This window comes from Cervus elaphus, chromosome 4, assembly GCF_910594005.1.
Source record: "Cervus elaphus chromosome 4, mCerEla1.1, whole genome shotgun sequence".
Lineage (NCBI taxonomy): Eukaryota > Metazoa > Chordata > Mammalia > Artiodactyla > Cervidae > Cervus > Cervus elaphus.
Genome location: NC_057818.1, coordinates 59,143,393 through 59,167,374, shown reverse-complemented (window position 1 = coordinate 59,167,374; position 23,982 = coordinate 59,143,393). Strand labels below are relative to the sequence as shown.

Here is a 23,982-nt window from a genome sequence, read left to right as displayed (position 1 = left end):
TAGAGTGGGGACCTGACCTCTAGGGATTATATACACTGAACTGGTTCAGAAAAAATCTTTATCCGAGTGGTTTCCACCTGGTTTCCTCTCAGGATCATGTGACCAGTGTTAAGCGATAACCTCCCTGGTGCCCTCCCTATGGATTTCTTTGTTGGTCCTGTGGGAGCATCAGTGTGGTTTGTAGGAAGTGCTCTAGGGGCTTATAAGGGGAGGCCCGGGTTAAGGACGTGGCTTCTGGTCCATTTTTTTTTTTTTTTTTTTCCTGTATTTTATGTGCCCCAGGCATGAAATAGCTCTGGCCACCAATCCAGGCATCAAGCTAGGATGAACAAAGGACTGATATAAGAGCAACACCACCAATCAGGTGCCTCTTTGCCCATTGCCAGGGAGCTTCTTGTCCATTTTTGAGAGATGAGGCCGGGCTTCAGTCTGAGGAGAGGCAGCAGGGTTGGTTTAGCTGGATTTGGACAGGGGAAGTCAGTCAACTCACATGGTCTGGATCCTAGGGTTAGGAGCTCTCTATGAGGAGAGAACAATCAAGAAATAAGTCCACAGGCTGGTCTCCAGGTAGGAAGTGATTGTTCCTGAATCTCTCCTGATAGAGAACAGGAGAGGTGGGTCTTTTCAGCTTTTCAAGGCCCTTCTGTCTGTAGGTGAGGTGGTTGCAGGTTAAAAAGCTGCGCGGATGCCGTTGAAGGTATTTTCTCAAGATGCAGAGATGTGTTTGCTACATAACATCCCCAGAGAAGATGCAGAGCAGGAGGAAGAAGAGGAGGAAATGGCAGCTTCTCAGGTACATGTCCTGTCCCAGGTCTGGGGCTGTGTCTGCTTTTCCTCCTGAAATGCCTGGACTGAGAGAACCTACAAACCTTTATTCTCTACTCATATTTTTTGGGCCTGGGATGTTTGTTTTCAACTATTTATTTTCCCTACAATAGTGAAGACCAGCTCTTCTCCCTGATGTCTCAGAGCCTTTTCTCCATTGTCTGTATCCCAGCTTTCTATAGAAAATGAATTCTCAAAGTGAATTAGTGATGAATTCTCAGAGTGAATTAGTGACTTTCAACTGGTGAATATATTCCCTTTGAAAGAGATCAAGACGGAGAGGCACTGGTATCCAAGATTCCCATTGGGATGTTGTTCGGTGTTGGGCTCTTAGGGAAGTAGAGGAAATGCAGTGATGAGTTTACATCTGGATGCAACTTCAGCTCTTCAGAACAGAAAGAAAATGCAGTTATAAACAGAATGAACTCAGCGATCCAGAATTTTTCAGAAAATTTTGAAACAAAATATAATAGTGTAATGTCTATATTATTAAAATGACTCACTCTTAAAATATACTCATAGGATACAGAACAGGGGAGGTATATATGAAGTGAAATTTTTAGAAACTGACATTTTTCAGGGTCAATTCAGATCACTGCTACCATTTATACCATTACACTACATGTTACCTCAGTCAGGTACTTCTGTGAGATTCCAGCACTATGATGTTCACATTTTTTTCTCTTTATCTTTAATAGAGATTTCGGATGATTTAGTAAGGGACATGCCTAAGCCACCAGTTATGGTAGAAATCCATACCTTCTTAGTTTATCTTTGCTTAGACTGATGAACACACCTGTGTTTAGCAGGGATATTGGATTTTGGGAGTGGAGGTTTCCTCACTGAAGCCCAGGTCCGCTAGTTTCCATCACACTCCACCCTCATGTCTCAGACATAATCGTATCACCTCTTTTTATTTTTCAAAGCACTTACAATAATCAAATGCCTAATGTTTGTGCAACTGTGTTAAATTTCTAAAATATAGTTCAACATAATGATACAGATGTTGAAAGAAATAAAGGACTCTAATTTAGAGTCCTAATTTATTACATATTGGTATCTGTGTTTGCACATTAGTGTATTTAAAAAATACAGATTATCATCCACAAAAAATGGTAAGATTTAACCAGTGAAATATCATCTTGATTTTATTGAATAATTTTTATCAATTATATAAATGTATAAAATTGTATATAGTTCCCATTTTAGTGTAGGTGTGTGCATGAAAATGTTAGCATTATTTGATCCATTTTTGGAGTATATTCTTGATGTTCTTCCCAATTACCTACACTTGTGTACACATTTATTAGAGCTGTCTCTGTATATTTCTCTGTTCTTTTTATTTTTCTTTTTTGTACTATGAAAGTATGATAACTCATTTACAGGAGACATGTAAAACAGAACAAAGTTACATATAGTTCCACTATATAATACATTTGTCTTTTTAAGTAGATAAATTAAGATTTTTAGTTGGAGTTTCAATATCAAGCTCTCCAAAGTTAATAGAATATTCATTCTAAAATGAATGGATTATGATTTATTAAAATTTATTTAATTTAATTTCTAAAAGTAGAAGGATATAGTTAGAACTGAAAAGCACCATGAACCAGTTCAACATAATTAAGATTTATATAATTTGGACACAACAGTAGGATACAAATTCTATTTGACTTCCAATAGCCTGTAAACTAGGAGACACTGGAACATATGTGCTAAGTCATTTCAGTTGTATCTGACTCTTTGTGACCCCATGGACTGCAGCCTACCAGGCTCTTCTATCTATGGGGTTCTCCAGGCAAGAATACTGGAGTGGGTTGCCATTTTCTTCTCCAACTGGAACATATCTCAGTACATAAAACAAGGTACAAAAATTTCATGGTCTAAAGTTTTTGAAATCATAGAGTCTGTTCTCTTATCAATGTGGAATTGTCTTAGAACAAATATCAAAAGATGTTTTCAAGTGCAATGTGACATTTACCAAGAGAGATCCTTGACTTAGCCATTGAAAACCTCAATAAAGTTAGAAGACAGAAAAAAATGTGTTTTTTTAAAATAAATTCTAGTCCATATCAACTAAAGAAGCTCTACCATTTACTGAATACCTGACAAAATATTCTAAAATAAGTGTTGAAAGTGCAAGTGAAGTCGCTCAGTCGTGTCCTACTCTTTGCGACCCCATGGACTATAGCCTACCAGGCTCCTCAGTACATGAAATTTTCCAAGCAAGAGTACTGGAGTGGGTTGCCAGTTCCTTCTCCAGGGGATCTTCCCGACCCAGGGATTGAACCCAGGTCTCCCGTATTGCAGGCAGACGCTTTACCGTCTGAGCCACCAGGGAAGCCCTGGTGTTATAGTGTTATAGCAATATTATTGATCTAAATTATTTATGTGGCTCATTCAAGACTATGTAAAAACTTTTAGAAAGATATATGGTATATACTAAATATCAACAGGACTGTTTTTATGCTTACTATTCTATTAAACCTGTAAAATCTGTAAAACAAGTATAGTTCAATATTAACTATGAATTCTTACCTGGCTGCTCAAGTCTTTGCAATCCCATGGACTATACAGTGCATGGAATTCTCCAGGCCAGAATACTGAAGTGGGTAGCCATTCCCTTCTCCAGGGGATCTTCTCGACCCAGGGGTAGAACCCAGGTCTCCCACATTGCAGGCAGATTCTTTACCAGCTGAGACACCAGAGAAGCCCTACCTGGCTGTTCTACCTCTGTGCTACTCACAGTGGCATTCATGAACCTGAGATTCAGTTAGAAATGAGCTTGTTACAGAAGAACAACTCTGGCCCCCCTCCAGAATTCCTGAGTTAGAATCTCCTTTTGAAAAATATTCCCAGTTTGGGGAAAACTATTCCCAGTTTGGTTGATAGACAATTTATCCTGTATAACACAAGAACAACACTCTAAATAAACATGCCTCTATAGATCACATCATACCATGGTTTTTCTCCCAGATGAAAAGGATCTCTACAGTGGTTTTGTGAATCGTACACCATCTTCTTTTTTTCTGGGGTTAGAAATATGGTAGAGAATATTAGTGTGGAAAATTTTATTCTTGTGTAGCACCAGACATTCTGAATCAAAACCATTTCTCTTGCTGGTTTCATCTTGGGTCACATAAGGAAGTCTTCCCACAGTCATATGGCATATGTACTTTGTATTTCAGGGACGGCTGATGTTCCAGGATGTGGCCATAGACTTCACTCAGAGGAGTGGGAATGCCTGGACCTCGGTCAACGGGAATTGTATAGGGACATGATGTTAGAGAACTATGAGAACGTGGCCTCCTTGGGTGAGGATAACTTCCTTCCAGAATCCCTTATTCACCCACTTGGTTATGGTTCCTTCATTTCTAGAATATCTCCTGGAATCTTCTGCTTCTTATAATAGAGTTTCAGATCCCTGCTTTCTAGGAAAAGAATGGGAGTTTGTGAGATTAGAAAGACTTCATGATGATTCTTTATTATTCCAACCTTCCTCTTTCTTGAGATAATCTGCCTCCTTCTGTCTAGATTACTAGGAATTTTATAAATTCAGTGGTATAAAATAGCTGTATCCTCATCTCCACTACTTACTTTTCCCTAATAGTACTAGACCAGAATCTCAGGATCTGTTCTTTATGTTTTTGTTAGTGTTTATAGGTGCTTTCAATAAAGTATTTGGGGAAATCATTTTTCTAGGCTGTGTTAATATGCTACCACATCTTGTCTTCTCACCTGAATACATATTGAATTGTAAACTGATGAATCTCCTTTCTCTGATGAACAGGTCTTGTGGTCTCTAAGCCAGACCTGGTCACCTTTCTGGAGCAAATGAAGGATTCCAGGAATATAAGGAGAATGGATGCAACACCCATATACACAGGTATGTCTGAATGGATGGATCCTATGACTCAGGTGAGAAGTCCAAGGATCAGTGAGGAAGTCATCCTCTGTCATGAGGTTTGGGAAGATCTGCTTCAGTGGAAATGGTTTTGAAGAAGTCTGGGTTTATTTCTGTTGCTGTCATAGATGGACATCACCTGCCACATTCTGTCTCTTTAATCATTCCTGAGTTCATCTCCAGGGATTACTTTTCTCACTCAATGAGAACTGAAATTCTCCTCTTGGCCTGTGACAACCTGCATGAGTTGGCTGCTCTTTCATTTCTTGGGGATCCTAGGAAAACTGTGTCCATTTCTGAGTAACTCTATGACACTGCTTTCAAAGTGTGTTTCTACATCTAGACAGAAGTGTTTGGGTGGAGTTGTAGACAAACTGCCAAAGTTCTAGAAATACTGGGGACAGACATTTGTTTTCTGCTTTAAAATTTCTAATCCACTGGAAACTACAAATATGGCCTTATAAATTTCATACACAAATAATTTCTTCACTGCATAAAGCCAAATCTCCCTAAAATGAGAAAATGCAAATCCCAGGTTTATGTCAAAGTTTCTCTTTTCTTTATATGAACTCATGTTAAATATCTTAAGAGTATTTGCCCCAAATCCTCAATGTTAAAATACTTTAATATATTCATTTAACTCAAAGAACGTCAAAATAAATTGGCAGGAAAGCTTAGAACATTTTCTACCATATTTTTTCTGGTTGTTTCTCACTCTTAAGTTTTTTAGATTATGTGAAGAAATCTTTAAAAAATTTTTATTGGAGTGTAGCTGTTTTACAATGTACTGCTGTACGGCAAAGAGAATCATATATACGTGTGTGTATATATGTGTGTGTGTATATATATATATATATACACACACACACTTCTTTAGCTTTCCTCCCCACTTAGGTCTCCACAGAGCACTGAATAGAGCTCGCTGTATTCTTACCACATTTTAAAAATCTCACTTCTTATTTAATTTCATAAGAACTACTACTTTTATTAAGTTTATCTTGTTTGTTATGAAGCATCCCAGGACTTTATCCTGTATATCCTCACTTTCTGATTAGTTCTATATCAATATCGCTTATGATTTTTAGATTCAAACATCTAATAGAATATGCTCAAGTAAAAACACATGTGGTAAAAAGCGGGTTAAAGAATTAATAGGCACCTAGTATTTGTGAAAATGTTTGGTATCTCAATTTAAGATTACTTAAAGCAAAAAGTAATCATTAGATTAACTATCTATTCTTCATTTAGTTGTTCTTGTAGGTTTTTATCTGGGTCCTTTCTCTACAACATATTTTCTTTTCATTCTTCATCTCATTTTGTGAAATTTTCTGTGCTTGTGGTCTCCTTTCTGCAGCCTGCAGGATCGTGTTAATAGTTCCTCTTGCTTCTGGTGTCTGACCCCTGGGGGGTGAGGTTGGTCCAGAGGCTTGCACCCTTACCCCCTTGATGGACTTTGGGTTGCTGTTACTGTGACCCAAGCCTGCCCTGGATATTGAGGGGAGCCTCCCCTTGGCTCTATGGCTGTCACTGCCCTGTCTGTGGAGGGTCTGCTCCCTGGTTGGTGGAGTAGAAGCCCCCAGATCTGTTTCTTCACTGGGATTCTAATCTGTGGTGGAGGCAGGTGGGATTGGAGCACACCCTCTGGGAGAGAAGCCCCTGAGGATTGCTGCTCTGGGGCCGTTCCCCTCGGGGAGTGTTCTTTGCGTCACCTCCATGCCTTGTGCAAGCTCTCATATGACCCTGGTTGGCACTGCCCTTGGCCCCACCTCAACCATGGGCATGCTGGCACATGGCCCTGGTGTCTCTCAGATGTTGTTTTCACCAGGTCACCAGCATAGATCCACTGAAGTCAGGGCCCAGGATTGCATTCATGGAGGTGGACCTGCTGTGGTGCCATGGGGGCAGCTCCGACTCTGGCTTGGTCCAGCTCCCTCAAGTACAAGCTCACAGAGTCTACAGTTGCTCAAGCTACACCTTTCAGGACTGTGGGAGTCCTTATTGTCTAATCAGGCTTTCTGTCGGTGCTGAGTTGACAAAGCCACTCGTGGGGGTATAAAATCGTGGTCTGTGCAGCTGTGAGATTTCACTTTTTCTTCCTTACCTGCACGACCCTGGGGCTCAGCTGTGCTTTCCGCCCCTCTGTGCGCTTGGGCTCCCCACAGGCGCCTGTTCCTAGGGTTACCCTGGAGCACAGGAGTCCAGCCTGGTGGGGAGGGTCATGGGGGAGGAGGTGGCAGCTGGGGTCGTGAGATCACCCCACCCGGTGGGAGTGCCTGCTAGTGCCTGGCCAGGAGGGGCTGGCATAGGAGGAGAGGGGCTGCCGTGGTGGTTCTTCCCTGTGGGCCTCACTCGACGATGCTGCTCTGCGCTTTGGTGGTTCAGGCTTCCTCCCCAAGCATCCTGTTTGCAGAGCTCCTTCCTCCCTCCATTCCCTTCAGGTGTCTCCTCACAGCCAACAGCAGTCCTCTGCCTGGGTCTGCTCTCCAAACCCCACATTTGAGGACCCAGCCCTTGTGTGCAATGGTGGACACCCTCTCAGGCTTGGGGGAGCAGGGCTGGGGTCAGTACCAGCTGCGGAGGTCTCACTCCATCCTGCCTGCCTCTGACTGGTGCTGCCTTCTCTTCCCATCAGAGAATGAGGCTCCCTTCCATCCCGGTGAGCTCCCCTCTAGGGCTGCAGGTCCCGCCCCACTTCCTCTCCTCTTCCCTTTCCTTCATTTTCTTTGGTCCCACCTGACTAACAGAATCTTCCTTGTCCTTTTAGGTGTCCATGGTCCTCTGCTGGTGTTCAGTAGGAACTCTGTGAGAATTACTCCATTTCTAGATGCATTCGTGTAGAAAGATGGATTCCATGTCTTCCGAATCCTCTGTCATCTTGACTCCTTCCTTCTCTGTTTCATTCTTAATCTAGCTAAGGGTGTATCAGTTTTATGTAAATTGTAAACTATATTCACTGAGAATAGTAAGTAGAATAACTTGTTATTTGCCCTTTCAGCTGCATCTTCTTTACACACCCAGTGTGTGATGCCAAGAAATTCAGGCTTCAAAGATTTATGTCCAATAGAAAATAAAAAATTCTATGAAATATTTCACCTTGTAAATTTACCTTTAATGAAAGACTGGGAACATACGAGGGCATGTGAAGGGCAGAGAGGATGTTATGATGGACATAACCAAACTGGGACAGTTTCTCATAATGTAAACATTACTGCCAAGAGAAATCAAGGATGTGAATCAAACTGGAAAAAACACCCATTTAAGTCATTAACATCTGCAGAGAAGTGTATGTTTGTCAGCAAAGACCCACATCATTTTTTGACATATACATGTTCCATGAAAGGAACTGTGGAAAATCTGGAAAGTCATCTAGTCTCTACTGCAGATAATCATTCAAGCCACTCTGAATGCAGTATTCAATTAAACATACATTCAAATATGTCTGAAGACCAGAAATTTAAAAATGAGGGAAAAGATTCCCAGTGTAATCAACTTGAGGGCTCCTTTAGCAAGGGTTCAGTATTCTTCAAACAACAGATATTTTTTCCCTTTTCCAAAATCTGCAATGTTGATAATAATGGGAGAGACTTTATTTAAACATCAATGATCAATGCACCTGGGGATGTAGTTAATGCGGGACAACTTTTCATGTGTCGTAAAATGATTAAGACTTTACACAAGAGCTCTACCCGCAATAATTACAAGAGTCTTTATGATGGAGTGAGAAAGTATTTATTCAATGAAACTGGACATAACATTGATCAAGGCTCAAGTCTCATGAAACATCAGGGAAATCAATTTTTAGACAATGATTCTGGAAGTAATAAATGTAGGAACATCTTTTATCAAAGAGCAGATGTTTCTCTGTATAAAAGTGTGGATATTGGAAAGAAGGCTTATAATTGTAGTGAATATAGTAAAGTTTCTTATCAGTCTTGTAAACTTACTCAACAGCAGAGTATTCAGAATGTGGAGAAACATTACAAGTGTAACACATGTGGGAACATAGTCACTAAATCATTAAATCTAAGTAGCCAGAGGAAAATCCATACAGAAAGGAAGCCTTTCAAATGTACAGAGGGTGGCAAAGCCTTTATCTGTCCCTTGTGTCTTACTCAACATCAACAGACCCATACTGGGGAGAGACCTTATACGTGGAAGGAATGTGGCAAAGGCTATACCTGTTGCTCAAATCTTACTCAACATCAGGTAATTCATACTGGAGAAAAGCCTTACAAATGTAGAGAATGTGGCAAAGCCTTTAATAGGCATTCATATCTCACTATGCATCAGCGAATTCATACTGAGGATACTCTATACAAATGTAGAGAATGTGGCAAAGCCTTTATCTGTGGTTCACATCTTATTCAACATCAGCAAGTTCATACTGAAAAGAAGCCTTATAAACGTACAGAATGTGACAAGTCTTAGGCGGCATGGAAGCCTAACTCAACATCAGATAATTCATACTGGGGAGAAGCAGTATATATGGACAGACTGTGGCAAAGCCTTTAAACACAGCTCAAGTCTTACCCAACATCAGCGAATCCATACTGGAGAGAAACCTTATAAATGGAAGGATTGTGGCAAAGCCTTTAGGCACAGCTCAAGTCTTACTCAACATCAGCAAATCCATACTGGAAAGAAACCTTACAAATGTAAAGATTGTGGCAAAGCCTTTAATTGTAAATCACACCTTACTCAACATGAGCAAATTCATCCTACAAGGAAGGCTTATAAATGTACAGAATGTGGTAAAGCCTCTAATCAGAAGTTAAGTCTTTCTAGACATCAGATAATTCATACTTGGAGAGAAACCTCATAAATGTAAGGATAGTGGCAAAATCTAACCAAATTTCAAGCCTTACTCAACATCAGCGAATTCACATTGGGCAGAAATCATCCAGATGTGAAAAAAATTGTGGCAAAGCCTTTACCCAAAGCTCAAGTGTTGGTCAACATCAGAGAATTCATCCTTCAGAGAAACTTAAAAACCTAAATATAAGGAAAGTGGCAAAGGCTTTAATCAGAGCTGTCACCTCGCTCAACATCAGAGAACACATAATTGGAGAGAAACCCTAGTAATGTGATAAGTGATGAAAGAGATTTTTCCTAAATACACACTTTAGAAAACATGAGCCTGTGTTTATACAAGAAAGATATGTGAATGATGTAAAAGCAGATGTAGGAAATTTTTAATCAGTAGTCAAATCTAAATAAGTATCAGAGAATGTGCACTGGAAAGCATTTCATCAGTTGCTCTTCTCTGCATTCACTCTAAAGGAGAATCACTGTATATGAACTTATGTTTTTGATGGTTGATGCCTCAAAGATAAGAGAAGCCCTTGTGTATTAGGTGGGCATGATTTATATTTATTCTTCATTAGAAGATTTAGGACACAGTAATGCAAAATGTACAGTGAACATCTAAATGGAGGCATTCTGTCATTGAAGTCAAACATCCCTGGAGGTCACCATGATGTCAGTGATCAGGGAATGATTCTGTGTGTTAAAGTAAGACAGTTTTTTTCCAAGTTTTCACTAGTTATGTCACTTGTTTTTTAAGGATGAAACAATGACAGTTCACTGAAATCTTGATGTATCTTTATAATATCAACAGTTCACTGAAATCTTGATATATCTTTGTAATATCTTTATAATATCAACAGAGTATTAGTTGACATGGCTGAAATAATGACATCTTCTCTGATACCCTAGAAAAGTACTGGACACCCTTCCTGGAAAAGTCATGTGATTAATGTAGGTTCCTGTTTATGAAACAATTAGCCTCCATTCTGTACACCATAGAAATACTTTTCTCAGATCATTATATCAAAGGAATGAGTATCTTTCTCTATGCTTGTAATTGATTATTTTGATCAAGGATCCCACAGTGAACTGTAAAAGGTTTTATGTCAACTGTATGTGCTATTAATATATGTTAATTAATAAAATTGAGTGGTTTTTAGTGTTACAGTTGATGTGGAATGAAGTGTTAACCCACCACCAACTTTAACCTCTCCCACCTTGTTTAAGGTTGCAGGGAAGAAATTGAGCATAAATTATTTGCTAGCACAGAGGGATGGCATCTATAGAAATTAGTTTCCTTTCTGGCCTTAATCCTCAAATAATGTCACATATTTTCCATAATTTCTACAGTGTACCTTCCCCACCCCCCTCTGTAACTGCTGGGATGTTGTGATGGCTCCAATAAGAAGGATCGTACAGAGTACTGTTGAGAGCTCCCCTGAACTGCTCCATGCTGTTGCTGCCTCAGCGTCTGTCTGGGGAGCAGGCAGCCTGCAGGTCCTTGAACTCACACCAGCCAGTTCTGTGAGCACCTGCACTAGATGACCACCTTCCTTGAGATCAGCAGTCTTGCTGAACCCCAGGGCTTACTTCTCAGGCCTCCCTTCAATGAGCTCACCAGAATCCTGCTCCTTTGGTTCGAATGGACCCATCCACACTCAGCCTGGAGAGCCCAGAGCACTTCACCCAGGGTCACTAAGAAAGGCCTGAACCCCAAGTACTGCAGCTTTCTCTGCCTGGTTCTCGCCTTGACCTCCCTCAGGGGGCCCTCAAGGCTTGCTGTTAATTCACTCAAGACCTTGAGTAATAAACTCATCTGTATCAATTTCCATTGTGCTTTTATGTTGAACTGAGACTCTCCATTCTTGCTGGAGGTTCCTTTTAACAAATGTAAATTTAAGAAAGTCACAAAAATATAATTAAAGCCATATTTATCAAAATCTGGAATCATTTATACAATTTTATGCTATATATTTCTTTGCACATGTTCTGTGTCTCAACTTATGGAACACAGTATTTCATGGCTTAGACCTACACTGAATGCAAAATGTAAATATATGAAGGTATATTTTAAGAGTGTGAAACCTAAGAAGAAAAGCAGTGTGGGTATATGTGTTTATACACATGTCTTTTGCAGCGTCCAGAAATGTTAAATCAAAACTGGTCATTTCATAACTTTTGATGAGTTACTGACTAAAAACATTAGAGTCATAAAGTAAATCTAATTCGTTTACTTTTCATTGAATTCATTTCTCCCATATTTCATGAATCCTTGTTTTGAGATTCTTTCCATGCAGATCCTGTTTTGCTTGCTGGCCTGTTAATTATGAAAAATTATTTTGTGGGTGTTTTTTTTGTTTTTTTTTTAGTTCAAAATTTATGAACTTTACTTATCTGCTCAAGGATTTTAAGAATAGCTTTTATTAAATTTCATGGAGGTCAGAAATTAGTTTCAAGATGAGATTAATTTCCCCATGAGCATATTAATTTGATTTTGTTTAATATGTTCCATTCCTTCCTTCTTAATTTGAGAGGAACACTAAGAGAATCTTTTTTTTCTGATTGTTTCTTTCATTTCTTATAATTGACTTCATCAGGGTTAAACAGTTTATTGTGACAATTGATCAGGAGAAAATCTGGAAACTTCATAAGTGATCGTGTTGCTTAGGCAATTATAAGATGTGAACAAACACAGTGAAGCTGATGGGTACATTATAGAGTATCTGTAATTAAAAGAAAAATATTTCAGGGGCTTCCCTGGAGGCTCAGTGGTAAAGAATCTGCCTACTAAGGCAAAGAGTTGGACATGACTAAGGAACTGAACAACAAAAACAAGGCAGAAGACACAGGTTCGATCCCTCATCTGGGAAGATCCCTCACCAGTTCAGTTCAGTCGCTCATTCATGTCTGACTCTTTGCAACCCCATGAACCTCAGCATGCCAGGCCTCCCTGTCCATCACCAACTCCTGGAGTCCACCCCAACCCATGTCCATCGAGTCGGTGATGCCATCCAACCATCTCATCCTCTGTCATCCCCTTCTCCTGCCTTCAATCTTTCCCAGCATCAGGGTCTTTTCAAATCAGCCAGCTCTCCGCATCAGGTGGCCAAAGTATTGGAGTTTCAGCTTCAGCATCAGTCCTTTCAATGAATACCCAGGACTATCTCCTTTAGGATGGACTGGTTGGACCTCCTTGTAGTCCAAGGGGCTCTCAAGAGTCTTCTCTAACACCACAGTTCAAAAGCATCAATTCTTTGGTGCTCAGCTTTCTTTATAGTCTAAATCTCACATCCATACATGACCACTGAAAAAACCATAGCCTTGACTAGATGGACCTTTGTTGACAAAGTAATCTCTGCTTTTTAACATGCTGTCTAGGTTGGTCATAACTTGCCTTCTAAGGAGTAAGTGTCTTTTAATTTCATGGCTGCAATCACCATCTGCAGTGATTTTGGAGCCCCCCAAAATAAAGTCTGACACTGTTTTCACTGTTTCCCCATCTGTTTGCCATGAAGTGATGGGACCAGATGCCATGATCTTAGTTTTCTGAATGTTGAGCTTTAAGCAAACTTTTTCACTCTCTTCTTTCACTTTCATCAAGAGGCTCTTTAGTTTTCTTCATTTTCTGCCATAATGGTGGTGTCATCTGCATGTCTGAGGTTATTGATATTTCTCCCAGCAATCTTGATTCCAGCTTGTGCTTCATCCTGCCCAGCATTTCTCATGATGTACTCTGCATATAAGTTAAATAAGCAGGGTGAAAATATACAGCCTTGACGTACTCCTTTTCCTATTTGGAACCAAGAATCTGTGGCCAGAGCCCATGTGCCGCAACTCCTGAGCCCACACACCTGGGACCCCTGCTCCCCAACAAGAGATGCCACTGCAATGAGAAGCCCACAACCACAGCTAGAGAGTAGCCCCACCTCACTGCAGCTCAAGAAAAGACCACACAGCAATGCAGACCTGGCACAGCCAAAGATAAATAAATACAATGAGTTTTAAAAAAGAAAAAGAATTCAATAGATTGAGGCTGTAATCTGAAGTAAGAGATAGAAAATACACAGGATGAAGAATTCTTCGTGTGGAGAGAGGGTACCTGCTGTCTTGTTGCACAACTGAGACCCTAAATTTAGGAGAAAAATCTACGTGTTTTATTGCTGAGTTCTCTCCAGTTTTTGTATTTTCCTTGTAGGTATTTTTGCTACGTGAGTCACAGTCACGAGCCTTCCTTGTCTGTGTTATGACTACAGAGTTCTCAGTGTTCACACGTACGTGTATCATCCATGCAGGACTCGATTGGATTTTATGAGTGCTTTTGAATTTTTCTCATGCATTGAGAAATTAATTTTCACTGAGAAATTGGTGCCACTTAGGAGATTTGAATGCAAATTTCTGATCACTTAAGTGAGATAAAAGGGGAAAAACATCAAGTTGTAGAGGTTTCATTCAGGCAGTTATAACTGACCAAGATATGCAAGAACATGCTTTTTCTAAAATTTTTATTTATTTATTTATTTTTGGCTGTGCTGGGTCTTCGTTGCTGCCCAGGCTTTTCTGTGGTTGTGGCATGCAGGGCTCCTCTCTAGTTGCAAAGAGGGGAGTTACTCTTCCTTGAAGTGTGTGGGCTTCTCACTGCAGTGGCTTCTCTTGTTGCGGAGCACAGGCTCTAGGGCACGCAGGCTTCAGTAGTTGCAGCTCCTGGGCTCAGTAGTTGTGGCTCCTGGGCCCTAGAGCACAGAATCAATAGTTACGGTGCAGGGGGTTAGTTGCTCCGAGGCATGTGGGATCTTCTTGGATCAGGGATTGAACCTGTGTCTCCTGCATTGGCACAAGGATTTTTTTTTACCCACTGAGCCACCAAGGAAGCCCCAGATGCTGTGTGTGATGCTGTTTTTCTTAGTGAGGAACACACAACCCATTGAGAGCTCACATGAGAGCTCTCTGGAAATGCATGGCGGAAACTGCAAGGAAGCTCTCTTTGATCCCTCCAAAGTCTTAGGCTGCTAGTGGAGGGGGGGAGTGTTCTGATGAATAGATGACAGAGATGAGAATGTGGCAAATACAGTAGGTTTCTGAGAATCTGGGAAATCAAATTCTGTCCTCCTGAGTGAGGAGAGTTTCTGGGTAGCACAGAGGACTAACACCACTAGACAGAGGTTATTATACTTTCCCAGACTTAGATCTGGTAAAAAGGGAAACAGTGACAGACTTTATTTTCTTGGGCTCCAAAATCACTGCATACGGTTACTGCAGCCATGAAATTAAAAGACACTTGCTCCTTGGGAGAAAAGCTATGACAGTTCCTTTTAGTCGCTCAGTCGTGTCTGACTCTTTGTGACCCCATGGACTGCAGCACACCACGTTTCCCTGTCCATCACCAACTCCTGGAGCTTGCTCAAACTCATGTCCATCGAGTCAGTGATGCCATCCACCCTCTTATCCTCTGTCGTCCCCTTCTCCTCCCACCTTCAATCTTTCCCAGCATCCGGATCTATTCCAACGAGTCAGTTCTTCGAATCAGGTGGCCAAAGCATTAGAATTTCAGCTTCAGCATCAGTCCTTCCAATGAATATTCAGGACTGATTTCCTTTAGGACTGACTGGTTTGATCTCCTTGCAGTCCAAGGGACTCTCAAGAGTCTTCTCCAACACCACGGTTCAAAAGCAATCATTCTTCGGGACTCAGCTTTCCTTATGGTCCAACTCTCGCATCCATACATGACTACTGGAAAAACCACAGCTTTGACTAGATGGACCTTTGTTGGCAAAGTAATGTCTCTGCTTTTTAATACGCTGTCTAGATTGGTCATAGTTTTTCTTCCAAGGAGCAAGCGTCTTTTAATTTTATGACTGCAGTCAGCATCTGCAGTGATTTTGGAATCCAAGAAAATAAAGTCTGTCACTGTTTCCATTGCTTCCCCATCTATTTGCCATGAAGTGATGGGACTGGATGCCATGATATTAGTTTTTTGATTGTTGAGTTTTAAGCCAGCTTTTTCACTCTCCTCTTTCACTTTCATCAAGAGGCTCTTCAGTTCCTTTTCGCTCTCTGCCATAAGAGTGGTATCATCTGCATATCTGAGGCTATTGTTATCTCTCCCAGCAATCATGATTCCAGCTTGTGCTTCATCCAGCCCTGCATTTTGCATGATGTATTCCGCATGTAAATTAAGTAGACAGGGTGACAATATACAGCCTTAAGGTCCTCCTTTCCCAATGTGGAACCAGTCCGTTTTTCCATGTCCCGTTCTAACTGTTGCCTCTTGACCTGCATATAGATTTCTCAGGAGGCAGGTAAAGTGGTCTGGTATTCCCATCTCGTTAAGAATTTTCCAGTTTGTTGGGATCCACACAGTCAAAACAAACATAGCATATTAAAAAGCGGAGTCATCACTTTGTCAACAAAGGTCTGTGTAGTCTAAAGCTATGGTTTTTCCAGTAGTCATATACGGATGTGAGTTGGACTATAAAGAAGGCTGAGTGCCAAAGAATTGATGCTTTCAAACTGTGGTGCTAGAGAAGACTCTTGAGAGTCCCTTGGACTGCAAAGAGATCAAATCAGTCAGTCCTAAAAGAAATCAACCTTGAATATTCATTGAAAGGACTGATGATGAAGCTGAAGCTCCAATACTTTGACTACTTGATGCAAAGAGTCGATTTACTGGAAAAGACCCTAATGCTGGGAAAGATTGAAGGCAGGAGGAGAAGGGGATGACAGAGGATGAGATGATTGGATGGCATCACTGACGCGACGGACAGGAGTTTGAGCAAGCTCCAGGCGTTGATGATAGACAGGGAAGTGTGGTGTGCTGCAGTCCATGGGATCGCAAAGAGTCGGACACGATTGAGCAACTGAACAAGAAAGCATCTGTTAAAACTTACCATTGGGGGTACTTTTAGAGGGAGAAATTTATAAATTTCCATCTTTCTGTGGATATTTTTCTATTTAGATTTTCTGTAACTACTTGGGAATGGGTCCATATTGGTAAAATATATTTTAGTGGAAAACATCTTTATCACCACCTAGACTTCCAAATTAATTGGCATTGAGGTGGCAAATATATGCAATGTTTTTTGTGTGTGTGTGTGTAATAAAGTTTTTTTTTTTTTGTAATAAAGTTTTATTAAAGTATAAAGGAGATAGAGAAAGCTTATGACATAAGCATCAGAAGGGGGCAAAAGAGTACCCCCTTTGCTAGTGTTAGCAATGGAGTTATATACTCTCCAATGAATCAAAAGAATGTCTGGAGGTTGTAAAGACCTCACCAGACCTACTCCCATAATTTACATTTTAAGATAACAGAGTTGGCCAGAAGGTTTAATCCAAAGATCGTCCTCAGGCAGGATACATCCTTGTAAAGACCAGACCTACTCCCATAATTTATGTTTTAAGATAACAGAATTAGCCAGAGGGTTTAATCCAAAGACTCTCCTCAAGCAGGATACATTATTGTTATATAATCCTAAGGAATGTAGAGGAAAAAAAGTAAAAAAGTTTGTCCTTTCTTCCTCCTTGAATATCCCAGACCTCTCTCTCCTTGGGGACCCGTAGACTTCTTATCAACCTGCCTAGGAAATGACTCTCTCATTCCCCCCCTTTTCTTTTAGGAGAATTATGTTGCCTAGGGAAAAGGGGCGTCATTCTCATTCCATAACTGCTTCCAAGCTGACAAGGGGCATTGTCCCTAAATTGGTGAGGCAACATATTCTCCTAATCCTCATAGTGAGGATGTCTGATCCAGGGGCTCCAAGTAATAGTTGGAGGAGGCTGTGGCACTCATAGGAACTCGGACAACTATTTGTAAATTAAAAGCTTTTAGACGGTTAGAAAACCCCATTATACAGTTACAGATGTAAGGCAAAATAGTCATTAAACCAAGTTAAAATCAAAATGAAAAGTCACATTATGTCCATAGTTACATCAGTCCATCTTAAGGTTGTTAGATGTCATCAGTTTAAGAAGAGGTATCACATGCGATTGTTGAAGGTATTTGCAGACTTGGAAAAAGTCCTTTCCTTGAAGTGGAGATGTCCACCATGGGACGCCTTCCACTGATGAAGAGGGGAGTGCTCTGCAGACCCAGCAGTTAGACTGATTGTGGAATGTAGCATAAGAGTGAGCCCAGGACAGGAAGGCATTGTCTTGAGGATCAAACGGCAGACTCAGGATTTCTGGAGTCAGCAGAAGTAGGCTCACATAGATTATCAGGCCCATCTGAAACATACAATGTCAGAGCACAGAAAGTAAAAACATAAAATGACATCACTTAGTTCTGGTCAGGGTGCCACCTCTTGACTCGAGTGTGATGTACCCACGAATGAATCCCTGGCACTTTGACAGCTGTGGGAGAAGAAAGAATAACCTGGTAAGGGCCTTCCCAGAGGGGCTCGAGGGATGGGCCCCCAGACCCCAGTGTTTTTATGAGGACCTCGGTTCCTGGCTCAAACAGAGGCTTGCTGGATTCAGAGGCTGGGTCAGGAGTCATCTCCCGGAGTTTGGTTAATGCCTGTTGAAAAGCTGAGAGCTGAGTTACATAATTAGTTAACTCCAAGGCTTCAGGATCTATAACAATGTCTGTGCGTTAAGAAAGGCCTTCCATAAATACATTCAAAGGGGGACAGTCCCTCCTTTTTTGGGGCAGTTCGAGCCCTCATTAAAGCTATGGGTAGGACTTTAATCCAGTTGTCCTTGAGTTTCTTGAGTTAATTTACGCAGATGTCTTTTGATAATGTCATTAGCTTTTTCAACCTTTCCTGAGGATTGGGGTCTCCAGGAACAGTGTAAGTGATACTCTATTCCTAGAGCTTTGGACACCCCCTGAGTTACAGCAGCTTTAAAGGCGGAGCCATTGTCACTCTGAAGGCTCTGTGGCAGCCCAAACCTGGGGATAATTTCATGGATTAAAATCTTTATAACCTCTTTAGCTTGTTCACTACGACAGGGCAACGCCTCAATCCATCCAGTAAACGTATCCACCCAAACTTGTAAGCAAGAATATCCATTAGCTTTTGGCATATGAGTAAAATCAATTTCCCAGTCCTCTCCAGGATACTTTCCCTTTCGTTGTAATCCAGGTTTTGCTAGCTTTTCAGTCTTTGGGTTTTTTTTTCTGACAAACCTCACACGTTTGATGATGTTCTTTAGAGTTTTCATTACATTTTTACCTTCAAACAAACGAGAAGCCATCCGGTAAGTACTTTCTACACCCAAATGAAAACTCTGATGTAAACCCTTAAGAATTTTCCACTGAGCATTTTCAGGAATTATTAATCGTCCATCCTCGGACTGTAACCATCCTTTATCAGTAATCTTTGCTCCTCTTTTTTCATATCTTTCTAATTCTTCCTCAGTATATTGTGGTTTTTCTTGTTGCACAGGACCTGTCCAGATCAAAGGCGTCTGTAGGGAGGGGGTTTCGTAAAGTGCCACTTTTTTGGCTTGAGAGTCAGCTACTTTACTCCCATCCCTGCTGTGCCCTTTGCAATGTATAACCGCTACTTCTTTAGGACAATAGATAGCAATTAAAAGTCTCTCGATCTCTCTGAAATGCTTAATAGGTTCTCCTGTTGCTGTTTTAAACTGTCTTTCTTTCCATATTGCAGCATGAGCATGTAAAGTCAAATAAGCATACTTAGAATCAGTGTAAATATTCACCCGTTGCCCTTTGCTTAACCCTAGAGCTTGGGTCAGAGCCACAAGCTCCGCTAACTGGGCACTGGTTCGCTGGGGGAGAGATTTTGCTTCTAAAACCTGTTCAGCAGTCACCACAGCATAACCTGCTTTACGCTTTCCATCCCGAACAAAAGAACTGCCGTCTGTAAATATTTCCATGTCAGGATTGTCTAATGGGGTATCCATTAGATCCTCCCGAACTGCATAGTTTAAAGTTAGGAATTGGGAACAATCGTGATCAGGTGTTTCATTTTCCTTCTCAGGAAGGAAAGTAGCAGGATTTAAATTTCCAAAAACTTTAAGCTTAGTTACTGGTCCTTCTAACAACAGTGACTGATATTTAAGAAGCCTACTGTCTGTCATCCAAATATTAACCTTAGAATTCAAGATTCCACTCACATCATGAGAAGTCAGTACAGTACAGGTTTCGTCCACTATTTTTAAAGCTTCAGGTGCTAATAAAGCCGTGGCCCCAATTACTCTTAAGCAGTGGGGCTACCCACGTGCAATTACATCTAATTCTTTGCTTAGATAAGCAATAGGTTGCTGGTGAGGCCCTCGGGGTTGTGTCAAAACTCCCAAGGCCATACCTTTTCTTTCAGTGACAAGTTAAATTCTGACCCTGTGGGCAAACTCAAAGCCGGAGCTTGCAGGAGAGCAGTCTGAAGAACCTTAAAAGCCTTTTGAGTATCTGGAAGCCAAACCAGTTTGTTGGTTTGGGCTTGCTGAGTTTCAACTATAAGTTTATATAAAGGCCGGGCAAGTTCCCCATAGCCCGGAATCCAAATAGACAGTAACCTGTGATTCCCAAAAATCCTCTCAATTGCCTTAAAGTCATAGGTAGGGGATGGTTTAGGATAGGTTTAATTCTCTCAGGGCCTATGACCCTAGTCCCTTCTGATATGATTAGGCCCAGATATCTAACAGATGGTTGACAAAGTTGAGCCTTTTCTCTTGATGCCTTGTAACCGCAGCCTGCCAGAAAGTTTAAGAAATCTTCTGAGGCTCGTGAACAAGCTTCCTCTGTCTCAGCACAGAGCAAAATATCATCTACATATTGTAATACTACCGCTTCAGAGCTAAGTTTTGTAGATCTCGTGACAAACTTTGTCCAAATAAGTGAGGACTGTCACGAAATCCCTGGGGCAAAACTGTCCAGGTTAACTGAGAAGCTGGCTGCGTAGGTTCTTCAAAGGCAAATAGAAATTGACTTTCCTCCGCCATAGGCACTGAATAGAAGGCATCTTTTAAATCAATTACTGAAAAATATTTGGCTCCTTCAGGAATTTCAGACAATAGAGTATAAGGATTAGGCACCATGGGGTGTAAAGGAACTACAGCCTCATTTATTATTTGTAAATCTTGAACTAGTCTCCATTTACCATCTGATATTTTTATACCCAAAATAGGAGTGTTGCATGGACTGTTACAGGGAACTAATAGTTCCTGCTCCTTTAAATTCTCAATGATGGGTTTTAACCCTCCCTTAACCTCAGATTTCAGTGGATACTGCTTCTTATGTGGGAATAAGTGCGGGTCTTTGAGCTTGACAGCTACAGGAATAGCATTTTGTGCTCGACCCACAGATTTTCCATCAGCCCATACTCTAGGATTCACATTTTGTTCAACTAAAGGGAGAGAAAGGGAAGGCTCCATATTCATGAAAACAGAGGCATGGACCTTGCTCAGTATATCCCTCCCCAAAAGGGGTGAGGGTGATTCTGGCACGATAAGAACTCGTGTGAAAATAGCACAGAATCCCAGTTGCACGATAGAGAATAACTGAAGTAATACCTTTTGGCTCGTCCAGACAGTCCCATTACGGAAGCGGATCGGGAAGAAAGTGGGCCAGGGGTTTCAGTAAGCACGGAGTAAGTTGCCCCAGTATCTAAAAGGAAATTGACGGTTTGGCCTCCCACCGTTATCAATACCCGGGGTTCCTCAGGTGTAATTAGGATGGGTGCTTGTGTGGGGACCCCCGGGCACCTTCAGTCCTGATTGTCTTGAGAGTCAGACCCCTGAGACCTACGCTGCTGGGAGCAGTCTCTCCTCCAGTGTGGTCCCTTGCAGACCAGACATGGAGCCAGGGGCGGCTTAGATGCCTGAGGGCAATCCCGCTTGCGATGCCCCTCCTTTCCACAGCAATAGCAAGCCCATCCCTTTTCACCTGGGTCCCTCTGGGCATTTTTCTCAGGCTGTTTAAGAACGGTTTTCATAGCCATTGAGAGGGCTTCCGCATTTTCCTTAGTCTTTCTCTGTCTTTCTTTCTTTTCCTCATATTTCCTACCGTAATAGACTGTCTGAGCCAGTTGTAACAGATTATCTAAAGACTGATTTGGCCCATATGCCCGTTTTGATAACTTACGGCGAATATCTGGAGCCGACTGAGTGAGAAATCTATCCTTTAAGATCACTTTTCCCTCTTCACTTTCAGGATCAATCTCAGTGAATCTGCGAAGGGCTTCTCTCAGTCTGTCTAGGAATTTACCAGGAGCTTCCTTCTCCTCCTGTTCTATGTCTGCCAGTTTGCCATAGTTCAAAGGCTTAGAGCGCGCCTGCCTGAGTCCTTCAAGAATACATCTGACAAAATGACTCTGATCCCATCTTCCTTTAGCAGTGTTATAGTCCCAGCCTGGTTCTGTAGCTGGGACTGCTTGACTCCCAGTGGGGAGGGCAGTTATCGCGTCCTCCCTCTTTCCCACTGATTCATTACCAAGCCATTCATCTCCATAAGCAACCGCTTTCCCCAAAACTCGAGCTTTTGAGTCGGGAGTCAACGTTTGTCCCAAGATATACATCACATCCTTCCAAGTAAGGTCATAATGCAGAGTAACACCTTTAAAAGCTCTAATATATTTTTCTGGGTCCTCTAAATAGTCTCCCAGATCCTCCTTAATTCTTTGTATCGCTGGATAAGAAAAAGGCTTATTAACTCTCATAGACTGATAATTTCTCCCGGTGGGCACTTCATGAAGAGGCAACAGCATGTGTGGCTGTCCCTCAGTCTCTCTGGCTGCTCTGCGCATATCCCAGGGATAGATTGGAGAAACCTGCTTTTCTTTATCTCTTTGCCTCCTGTCCTCCATCTCATCTCTTACTTCGATGGTCTGAGTTTCTACTGAAACCAGAATAGCCTGAAGTTGTACTGAGACAGGAGTTGTTTGGACCTCTACGTGAGCAGTTCGAATCTCAATTTGGGTTCCCATTGAGACCGAGGCAGTTTGAATCTCAGTTTGGGTTTCCACTGAGACCAAAGCCGTTTGAGTCTTAGCTTGGAGCCCCGGATACGGGGGCAAAGTAGGAGGACAGGGGGTAGCGGAAGGTTTCACCCCCAAATCTACACCCTTAGGACATAAGTCTGGCATATTTCGCAGAGAGAAAAAGGGCAACACATATGCTACTTCTACCCATTTCTCTTGCTTTTTACAGAACTGGTCTAATTGTAGAACAGTATTATACTTAAGAGACCCTCCAACTGGCCACCGTTCGCTGTCCTCCAGTGGGTACCGCGGCCATGCAGTATCACATAGGAAGACCAGGTGTGTCTTCTTTAAGCCCTGGGGATCAAATCTATCCTAGTTTTTCAGGATACAGTTCAAAGGAGTGAGACTGGAATTGTTAGCTCGCATCTGTAAGAGAGAGAGAAAAAAGCGACCAGCGCCATTTTTTTCTACCGGAGGCGTCCCTCCCTGCTCTAGATGGGGGTGTAGACAGACGTTACACCAAAAGCTTTTCCTTCCTGGTCGGACTTAGTCTGTCTCCTACCGACGCAGGCGTCACACTCGTCCCTCCCGGTTCTACCACCGAGACGGGGTGGGGATGCACCAGGGGTAGACCTGATGGCATCCCTGACTGACGTCCAGCCCTTCACCTCGCTTGCCTCTGATGCCACCCGGGGTGCAATCAGAGTAACCTTCCGGAATGCCTCCCAAGCTAAGGCCTCTGGGGGAAACATTAGTCACCTGAGTGCCCGTGCACGACCCTGAGTATATTCGTGACTGCAATAAAACCGATATGAACATAAAACTGAGATGTTCCTTCCAAGCATCACCACACCAGTATAAGAGCCTCCTCTGGTCCACTAGGAGCCAGTGTTACCAACGGAAAAAAAAAAAAAAAACATTGCAGTTCCAATCCGAGTAACCTTTAACCTCAGAGACGCTCTGGGAGTTAGAGCTCCACCTAGCTTCCGAACTTTCCGTGCCTAGTGAAGCTAGGCGCTTCCTGACTACCAATCCCAGTTTGAGGCCTATGCCACAGTACACATTAGCAACATAGATCACAAGTCCCTTGAAAGTCTATGATCCGATAGACTAGGTTAGTACTTCTAATTCCCAAGGAGTTATGAAATGGTCAAAGAGACTGAAAAATCTGACCGAGAAAGGAGAGTTCGGTCCACACACTTTGCCCGTTTCTGGTCGGTTCCCGAAGGAGACATTGGTTGCCTCTTGGCATTGGCAGGTTGGTATAAGCCCCCGACAGGCTTCTGCCATAAGCCTTATGAGGTCGCCGAGGAACCGCAGAGCAGGGCTCCTCACTGCTTCGCGCAGGGCGTATCATTCATTCACACAAGCACACCGCAGAGTTAGTAAAGAACAGCGGAAAACGTTTTCGCTAGGAGAACGAAGAACTAGAGCTCCAAGCATCCTTACCTTGTCCTGAAGGATCCCGGACGAGCCCCCAAGATGAAAGGTTCTTGCTGAACAATAAGATGCGGGATTCTTGGCCTCCGGAGGAGACGAATTCAATCCGGGGCCAGAGACGAGGCTGGATCG

General features: G+C 42.0%; 1 protein-coding gene and 1 pseudogene across 1 annotated transcript; one reads left to right on the top strand and one right to left on the bottom strand.

The window, feature by feature from the left end:
• Positions 1-269: 269 nt before the first annotated feature.
• On the bottom strand, positions 270-384 carry LOC122692988 (annotated as a pseudogene).
• A 7,999-nt stretch (positions 385-8,383) lies between these two features.
• LOC122692819 (zinc finger protein 420-like) lies at positions 8,384-9,154 on the top strand. The gene has a single exon (XM_043900639.1). It carries the CDS (start codon positions 8,384-8,386, stop codon positions 9,152-9,154), a length of 771 nt encoding a protein of 256 aa, XP_043756574.1.
• Positions 9,155-23,982: the final 14,828 nt, after the last annotated feature.

Bases quoted from the DNA above. Each gene is read 5' to 3' on its own strand.
- LOC122692819 (XM_043900639.1), top strand. From the start codon at position 8,384: ATGATTAAGACTTTACACAAGAGCTCTACCCGCAATAATTACAAGAGT.